This window comes from Eptatretus burgeri, chromosome 1 (assembly GCF_056783735.1).
Source record: "Eptatretus burgeri isolate ZD-2024b chromosome 1, Ebu_testis_v1, whole genome shotgun sequence".
Taxonomy (NCBI): domain Eukaryota; kingdom Metazoa; phylum Chordata; class Myxini; order Myxiniformes; family Myxinidae; genus Eptatretus; species Eptatretus burgeri.
Genome location: NC_140961.1, coordinates 112,005,354 through 112,014,460, shown reverse-complemented (window position 1 = coordinate 112,014,460; position 9,107 = coordinate 112,005,354). Strand labels below are relative to the sequence as shown.

At 41.1% G+C, this 9,107-nt stretch overlaps 1 protein-coding gene across 1 annotated transcript in view; it reads left to right on the top strand.

Annotated features, from left to right (window-relative positions):
* LOC147035193 (endothelin-1-like) overlaps window positions 1-7,045 on the top strand; it is a 13,427-nt gene extending 6,382 nt beyond the window's left edge. The window contains exons 2-4 of the mRNA XM_085895132.1: window positions 3,631-3,748; window positions 4,241-4,378; window positions 5,591-7,045. Coding sequence (XP_085751258.1) covers window positions 3,631-3,748; window positions 4,241-4,378; window positions 5,591-5,747 — 413 coding nt within the window. The 3' untranslated portion in view covers window positions 5,748-7,045. The remainder of the gene's footprint in view (window positions 1-3,630; window positions 3,749-4,240; window positions 4,379-5,590) is intronic.
* Window positions 7,046-9,107: the final 2,062 nt, after the last annotated feature.

Genomic DNA, 9,107 nt, shown 5'->3' with positions numbered 1-9,107 from the left:
CCTGCTCACCAGATTCTCTCAGCGAGGGAGTCTCATGAGTGGAGGAGGCCAGTGGGTCGACCACGTGCCTCATGGTTGCAACAGGTTGACCATCATCTCAAGGAGATGGGGATGGGCCTGGCATCTGCCTGGGGGATGGCCAGACGGAGGCCCCTGGAGTACCGGCGGAAAGTGGACGCAGCGACGTGCTGTTCTGGCACATGCTCCCATACCTGACCTGACCTGAAAGGTGAAAAATCCAATGATTCCAGACAAACAAACAAAAAAACTTACCAAGTAACAGACCTTACAAAAACGAAGTTTTGGCAAGATAAAAAGACATCTGGATAGAGGAAGGAAGATAAGGAGACTTGGTGGTGGAACGAGGAAGTACAGGAAAGTATAAGGAAGAAGAGGTTGGCAAAAAAGAATTGGGATTGCCAGAGAGATGAAGAAAGTGGACAGGAGTACAAGGAGTGGCGGCGCAAGGCGAAGAGAGAGGTGGCGAAGGCTAAGGAAAAGGCATATGGCGAGCTATATGAGAAGTTGGATACAAAGGAAGGGGAAAAGGATTTGTACCGATTGGCAAGACAGAGGGACCGACCTGGGAAGGATGTGCTGCAGGTTCGGGTGATAAAGGACGCAAATGGGAATGTGCTGACAAGCGAGGAGAGTGTGTTGAGAAGGTGGATGGAGTATTTTGAGGAGCTGATGAATGAAGAAAATGAGAGAGAGAGAGAGGTTGGAAGAGGTGGAGATAGTGAATCAGGAAGTGGGGTGGATTAGTAAGGATGAAGTGAGGACTGCTATGAAGAGGATGAAAAGTGGAAAGGCGGTTGGCCCAGATGACATACCAATGGAGGCATGGAAGTGTTTTGGAGAGATGGCAGTGGGGTTGTTAACCAGATTGTTTAATAAAGTCTTGGAAAGTGAGCGGATGCCGGAGGAGCGGAGATGAAGTGTACTGGTACCGATTTTTAAGAATAAGGGTGATGTGCAGAGCTGTGGAAATTACAGAGGGATAAAGTTGTTAAGCCACACCATGAAGTTGTGGGAAAGAGTAGTGGAAGCTAGGTTGAGAGGAGACGTGACGATCTGTGAGCAGCAATATGGGTTTATGCCAGGAAAGAGCACCACTGATGCGATGTTTGTTTTGAGAATGTTGATGGAGAAGTATAGGGAAGGCCAGAAGGAGTTACATTGTGTGTTTGTGGATTTAGAGAAAGCTTCGATAGGGTGCCAAGAGAGGAGTTGTGGCATTGTATGAGGAAGTCGGGAGTGGTGGAGAAGTATGTGAGAATTGTGCAGGATATGTATGAGGACAGTGTGACAGCGGTGAGGTGTGTGGTAGGAATGACGGACCAGTTTAAGGTAAAAGTGGGATTGTACCAAGGATCGACTCTGAGCCCTTTCCTGTTTGCAATGGTGATGGATAGGTTGACGGACGAGATCAGACTGGAGTCCCCATGGACTATGATGTTCGCGGATGACATCATGATCTGTAGGGAGAATAGAGAGCAGCCTGAGATGAGCCTCGAGAGGTGGAGGTACGCACTGGAGAGAAGGGGAATGATAGTCAGTAGGAGTAAGATGGAGTACATGTGCGTAAATGAGAGGGAGGGTGGTGGTATGGTGCGGTTGCAAGGAGTTGAGGTGGTGAAGGTGGATTGGTTTAAATACTTGGGATCAACTGTCCAAAGTAATGCAGAGTGTGGTAGAGAAGCGAAGAAGAGAGTGCAGGCAGGATGGAGTGGGTGGAGAAGAGTTTCAGGAGTGATTTGTGAAAGAAGGGTAACTGCAAGGGTGAAAGGGAAAGTATACAAGACGGTAGTGAGACCAGCTATGTTGTATGGTTTGGAGGTGGCACTAACAAAAAGACAGGAAGTGGAGCTGGAGGTGGCAGAGTTAAAGATGTTGCGATTCTCGTTGGGAGTGACGAGGATGGACAGGATAAGAAATGAATATATTCGAGGGACAGCGCAGGTACGACGGTTTGGAGACAAAGTGAGATTGGTGAGATTGAGATGGTTTTGACATGTGCACAGGTGGGAAGCGGGGTATATCGGGAGAAGGATGCTGAGGATGGAGCCGTCAGGTAGGAGGAGAAGAGGAAGGCCAAAGAGGAGGTTTATGGATGCGGTGAGGGAGGACATGTGGGTGGTTGGAGTGACAATGGAAGATGTGGAGGACAGAGCAAAATGGAGATGGATGATCCGCTGTGGCGACCCCTAACGGGAGCAGCCAAAAGAAGAAGATATATGTATATATGTACAGGGGGCTGCAAAAGTAGGTATACAGTTATGAAAAACAAAACGTATTTTATTGATTATACAAGCATATCAATAATAGCATACCAATAATAAACATATCAATAATAAACATATTAATCACTTAAATGTTCAAACTGTTTGCCCCCGGCATTCACACATCCTGGTATAATCCTTACTTTATACCTACTTTTGCAGCCTCCTGTATATATATATATATATATATACACACACACAAAGAAAATAAGCCTGGATATGCATCTTGGCCCAGCTATATAAATAATCAGGCTGGTGTTTCACAGGCAATGAATGGGATATGCATGCCAATCATCAGAAAGACATTAAGCTGGAGGATCCATCAGCCAGCAATGTTCGTTGATGGACAGCAAAGATCCTACAATTTATTTTGCAAAGTGTAACTGACACTTTCGCAAAACGTCTCCTGCCACCCTGATCAAATTACAAATTCCTGTTACCTTCAGTGGAACGCCTGGCCTGGCCAACCAGTTTGTGTAAGATTTGGGGCAAAAAGGTTCTCCAGCTGACCCCATAAAAATATGGGAGTAATTTGGTCCCGTACTTGTAGTTGTATTGAGAATTTATAACTGCTTTTCTTGGAAAACTGTGAATATCTCATCCATAGAATATTTTTATACCGCTTATAAGCTCATAATTGGACATTGATGTGTGCTTCACAAATAACTGGTTGTGGTTTGGAAGATTCATTTTCAAAACTGACATCACAAGCCGATCAAGCTGTTCCAATAGGCAAAACTCAGGTCTGATGTTTTCACCAAGTGGTCTTCATCTGAGCGGTATTTAAAAAAAAAAAAATTCACAACATATTATTATCTACACACAACTCTGTTTCATAAGTAATTCTGCCTGTGTTATGTACATCTGAAATATTTCCTGCAGAGAAATTCTCAATCTGGTTTGTGTGAAACTGCCTTTTGAAACATCTTTGTAAAATAAATTCACATTTAAATTTCTGTAATCATTAATTAAATCTTTGTACAAAGCCATTCAGTGTCAATTTGAGGCTTGGATGTGGATAAAAACCTTGATGAATATATTACAAATCTGGGTTTCTGCTAAACTCCCCACAGATTGGTGCCTTAATGCTGGTCCAGGTTTTCAAATGTGATGTATTGGTTCTTCACTAAAATATTTAATTGTAATTGCAGTATGACCTTTACATAAGAATCTTTAACACATAAAGCTATTACTCAAAGCAATACACACCTAAAATTATATGCCTGAATCCAACTGAGACAAGGTCATACAGTGGGCTTTCATATATCAATGACCCATGACCCAGGAATATTCTCCAAGTTGACACCTGCATACACCTGAATTTGTTTTCTGTCTTTTTGTCTCGCAGCATTGTTGGTGGACAACGAACGCTCAAATCGCCACAAGCGTTGCGCATGTTCTGACCTCCTTGACCATGAGTGCATCTACTTCTGTCACTTGGACATCATCTGGATTACGACATCATCGTAAGTTACCATTTTATCCTCCTGATGACGCCATAATAGAGAAGCAGTTTTGTCCAAGTCAGGTGTTGTTAAAATCCATGCTTTATCCTTTTTAAATACTAAGCATCAAGGAAGGAAGCATTTTATAGCATTTTAAAAGACTTTGGTATGACTCGGCTGGGATTTGAACCACTGACCTCCCTGACCCAGAGCACCAGAGCAGATGCTCTAATATGCCACTGCGTGTTAAATTTAATGCAAATCTCTGAGCATTATTCTGTCCCTCTTGGGTGGTGGTCCATTTTTAATGTGCTTGGGATATTTCTCATAGCAGCTGTCTTGGTCAGTTACTTAGTGGAAGCAAGTTTTGCCTCCCCCACCCCAACCCCACCTCAATCGGCACCAGACTCCCCCTCCCCCCAAAAAAGAAGATGGAAGTGGCTGACCTCTAATGCCAGTTACATTTACCATATATTGGGCAAACCCAACAGTAAATCAATCTCTTTTTTGCAGGGAACTAGTTCCATTCGGCATTGGAAGCCATGTACGAACTAGGCGAAGAGCACTTGGTGGCTCAGTTTTGCTGAACGGCGCAAGGTGTATGTGTAGTGCCAAATGGGATGAAGGATGTGTGCATTTCTGCATGGCTGGGTGAGTTCGAAGCAGTGACAATGATGGCAAATGAGAGTTGCAGTCCAGCTGTTTTACTGAAACGTAGTGACATTGTATTTCATTATATAATTGATGTAGAGTTGCATGACTATTGGTTCACTTTAAATGCTATCGTGTTCGTGAACGTATCTTTCTTACTTAGAATTGCGTTTGGCATACCATGGTCCTTGTCGTTGGTTTTAATGCTTCCACTATCATGTATTTGATGGCATGCACTCAGATTCAAACTGAAAACATTTTGAACGTTTCACTTTGGCATTCCTTAGCTGTCTCCCTCTTTGTTTTCAATCAGACGGTTGACTTCGCAATCTTGAAAGACGGACCATTGTCTCTCGTTGCTTGAATTATTTCATAAGGTTATTTACTTATGGTTAATGCCATAAAAAGTTAAACAGGCCATGCTACCTTTATCACTTATTGAATTGTCAGAATGGTTGTTGAGTTGACAGTGGCTATATAGACACACCAGAGATACCCACCGCTTACGATGGATGGGAAATGCGAGCAGTAGTGGCTGTTCACATGGTGGAGGCTTTAGCCAAAGTCAGAGGTCATGTCTGATTGTGTGAGTGAGCTTTGGACTCGTGTCTTGGCGTTCTGGTACCTGAAATCGATGAATTTAGTTCAGAAAGTTATTTTCAATGTTACACTTGCGACAAACAAATGGGTCGAGTCTGTGTATTCGGTGAGTTAACTTAATTAGCTTTATCTTGGCTCAATCAAAACTTTGTAAAAGGACTGTAGAGTTTTGTTCTCAAATATGACAATATTATCTGATTAGAAAAAGCATGTATTACACATTATTTATGTTCCAACACGAAAACATGAAGGGCTTAAAAAATAAAATAAAAAAAAACAGGAAAATGATTATCCGAACAAGATACTCTCAATGCTCCAAGACAAAGCAATTATAGATTTTTTTTAAATATGTAAGTACCGTATATGCGATTAGCAAGAATAATATATAAATGTGTGTTTATTAATTGTACTATATTTTGCCTATCCTAGACTATTGTGAATCTCCTGATTGCCAAATGTATTAAAGAATAATAACTTTTGTAATACACCTACTGCTGTTTCCAAAATTATTCCACTTGATACTTTAAATGCAAATCATGGTAAACACTTCCCATGTAAATAATGTCAGTTGAACCAAAATATGTTATTCTGTCTTCATTTTGTTTTTGTTAGGTCAAGTCATCCTGACCAGCTTCATCTAACAGACACTGGAAAATCTGAGAGATTTCTCCACGGCCTCAAACGCTATGAAAAACGACAAGAGACTGTGTCAAAGTTTGTAAATCAACTTCGTCAAATGAAGTCTCTGAAATGGTTCCTTACGCGGTGAGAACACACGTTTCTACTGTCGACGTACATTCTCCTTCTACAACACTACTTGACATCACATACCCCTTCGGTGATGACGGATAATCGATGCCAAGTTAAGCTGCCAGTCGTCAGTTGATGGAATTCTCTGAAAAACTTTGCAAACATTATGCCTGTTATCAAGTGGAAAAGCGAAATGCTGTACGCTTGTGTACAGAGTAATTGGAGGAAGGTTATCAACTTCAGAAGATGGCATGGAGGAGAGAAGAAAGGATGTTTCCAAGTATCATTTTTTAAATAATAAAAGTACAATCAACTTGGTATTTTGTTGACAGTTTAGAGCTGTTATGTGATATCAACTGGCTCTGTTGCCGACACCGCCCCCTGCCTCCTTCCCCCCGCTCCTCCAACAATTCATCCTCTCTTTTTATGTATTTATTTCTCGATTCTGATATGTTCAGTACCCTGTTTAATAGTGACGTGGAATGTGTATGGAAGATGAAAAAAAACAAAAACTGCGATACATCCCATGCATTCCAATCTTAGATTTTGGCATGATCAACTCACATCTTTGAAAATGCCAACTTTTTTTTCAATGACCCAATTTCTTTAGTCAGCCATTCACCCAAATCCCCATCTGTCCACGGTATACATAGGCCACATGATGGTTGGACATGAGAAGATGTACACCCATGGCAAAAAAAGATGAAGATAAACTGCTGTATGTGCTTTCATATTGACATATTTCATTGTGTTGAGTTTCATTAGACTGCAAGTGCGGTAGAAGGTTTTGGGGGACACCTGGTGTGTCACCTGCTGCTACATTGTACTTTAGTGCTACTTCTTTGAGATCGAGTATAACGAGGTTGTGTTCATGAAGATTCAACAACTTTGTGTTCAACGCATACCTGGGAAATTAAAACATTGAGTGAAATCAAACGAGTTAGCGGAATTGAAAGGAAATTTAAGAAATGTGACTCGACTGAAGGTTAAATATTGAGGAATGCATTGTGTTAGGAATCCGAGTAGAAGTGACTGTTTTGTGACAAGTATGCATTTCTTTTCTTGGCATTCTGTGGGTACCCAGAGCCACCTGGCCTCAGTCCCAATGCATGAAAGTCACAGGGCATCGACCCTTTCAGCAGCACATAAATCAGACGCCTGTTTTTAGATCGGATAAGATTGCTGCTCGCTCTCTTTTTCGGGTTTTTTTCCTCCCTTAAGCCACTTTGGTGAGTCCGACAGGAACTCAAGGCCACCTGTCCCTAGTCATGCTTGCTATAAAATTATGTCTCATGGTAAATAAATTCTGCACTTCCAGCGCTTTCGGGTTTTTTTGTCTGAAATTTTAATAATCCTCTGTTATTACTTGACCTTTTTCATGCCAATTTGTCTGGTATGAAATTGCATGGAGGAGTCCCATTATTTTGTGAACCTATTGTGTTTCTATTTTTCTCTTCCGACATCGATGATGGTAATTACTTCCTTTGTGAAGTGCGTTTTGTATATCTCAGTTGAGGAGCACTTGCATTTGGCCGATCAATCAAACGGTTATGCAACATTCATCGTTGAACCATTGTGCCTCTCATGGCATTGGACAAATCCAATCATAGTTGTTACGTTTTCAACTTTTCCACTGCACTTGCACAATTGCCAAATTTATTGCAAATCCCTTTGTTTTTTTTCTTTGTTGTTGTTGTTGTTGTTGTTGTTATTGTTGCTCCTCTATTTTATACGAGATGATATTTGGGTACCTTTTGAGGATTTTAATTATTAATTTAAGCTCCGAACAGTTGTCGTAAAAGCATGTAGTCTATGACTGCTTGAAATGTGGTTATTTTGGAAAGAAAAATGGATGTAAACATTGAAATAAAATGCAAATTATTATGATTGTTCAAAACTTTTTTTGGAACACATGCTATCCTGGAGATAGGAAACACTCAGAGGAATGATGATTCCAGTGTAGTGATGGGATTGAGGATGGTAGTTTTATGGTTTCCCTGTAACAAACAACTAACAATTATTCACGTGATGGCCATCAGGCAATGCTTCAGTGATGGAAATGTCATCTGTCCAGTAAAACCAATGGTGGAGGAGCTTTGCGTGGACCTTTGTAACCTTTATATTTAATTGTCCTTGTGTGAGGCATCAAAGAGGAGGCTTAAAGCTGGGATTTTACCAGGCATTGCCTTGCGATGGGGTCAGGATTAGGGTTTGTTAGGGTTTTGGGATAATGAGAAAGGTTGCTCAGTACTGATAAGTTTTCTATTGGACGGCTCGACATTTCGTCTTAATTACGCAGTTGGTTTGAATGGGCTATGAGCAGAATAATAGGTATACTGCTCCGATGAAGGACGAATGTCTGAAACGTCGTTACTTTGCTTCCCACGACGGTTAGCATACCTTTTGTCAACCTTCAGTTGATTGAAAAAGCTATTGTGAAACTGTCCAGAGACTCGACGCTTGACAGTCTAGTATTCTTCGGTGAAGAATACTAGACTTTCTCCAGACATTTTTTTATTTTTAGTTGTGATTGTCTTGTTTTCCAAACTTGTACAAAACCTTTTATGATTTGCACATATTGCTGCAAAGACCACATGAGTTCTATACAATGGGTTTTTTTTTTCCAAACTACATTATGTTACCTACATGTTTGGAGCTGCATGCTGTACTCTATGTAGTGTGATAAGAAGTTTGAAAGTGAAAAAGCCAAAATGAACAGTCTAGCTCACATCAAGTAAACATCATTCCAAAGGATGTCAAGCTTTGAAGAACCACATGGTTTATATGAGGTCACTTGACTTCAATGAAGGATGGAAATCCTTCCCTTGATTGCAGTGGCAAAACTGGGGTGGGGGTGAGTGATGTCAGGGTGCCCACAAACATGTCATGAACGTTCCCTAGCTGAGAATTTACCCTTGGAAAGGTCTCTAATCCATTGTTGGGTGTTAATAAAGTATTCCTCAAGGCAGGAATTTGAAATAATTGGCCATAGTACAAGCACACAGTGATGTAGCTGCATCTCCTCTTTTGTATTCAAGAAGTATTGATAGATTTTTATTGTGCAGAAGCAAATTCTAGTTGATGGGACATCCAGCTTAACATGATATCAGGATGGGAAACTCATTGATGCAAATCCATTCCCACGAAAAACCAGGACGACTACATTAATTGTCAGGAATCGAACCAGGGCTAAAAAGCTCAAAAAGTGAGTGTGCTTCCTCCGATGACAATGTGCCAGTGCGATAAGAACCGTAGCCTGTCTTTTGTTTTCACTCACTAGTTTTACTAGTTTTTAATTTTCTGGAGCATACTTCGACCTTCATTCAAATATCATGACATTGCGGCTGGGATATAGATGTGATCTTTACATCACGTGGTC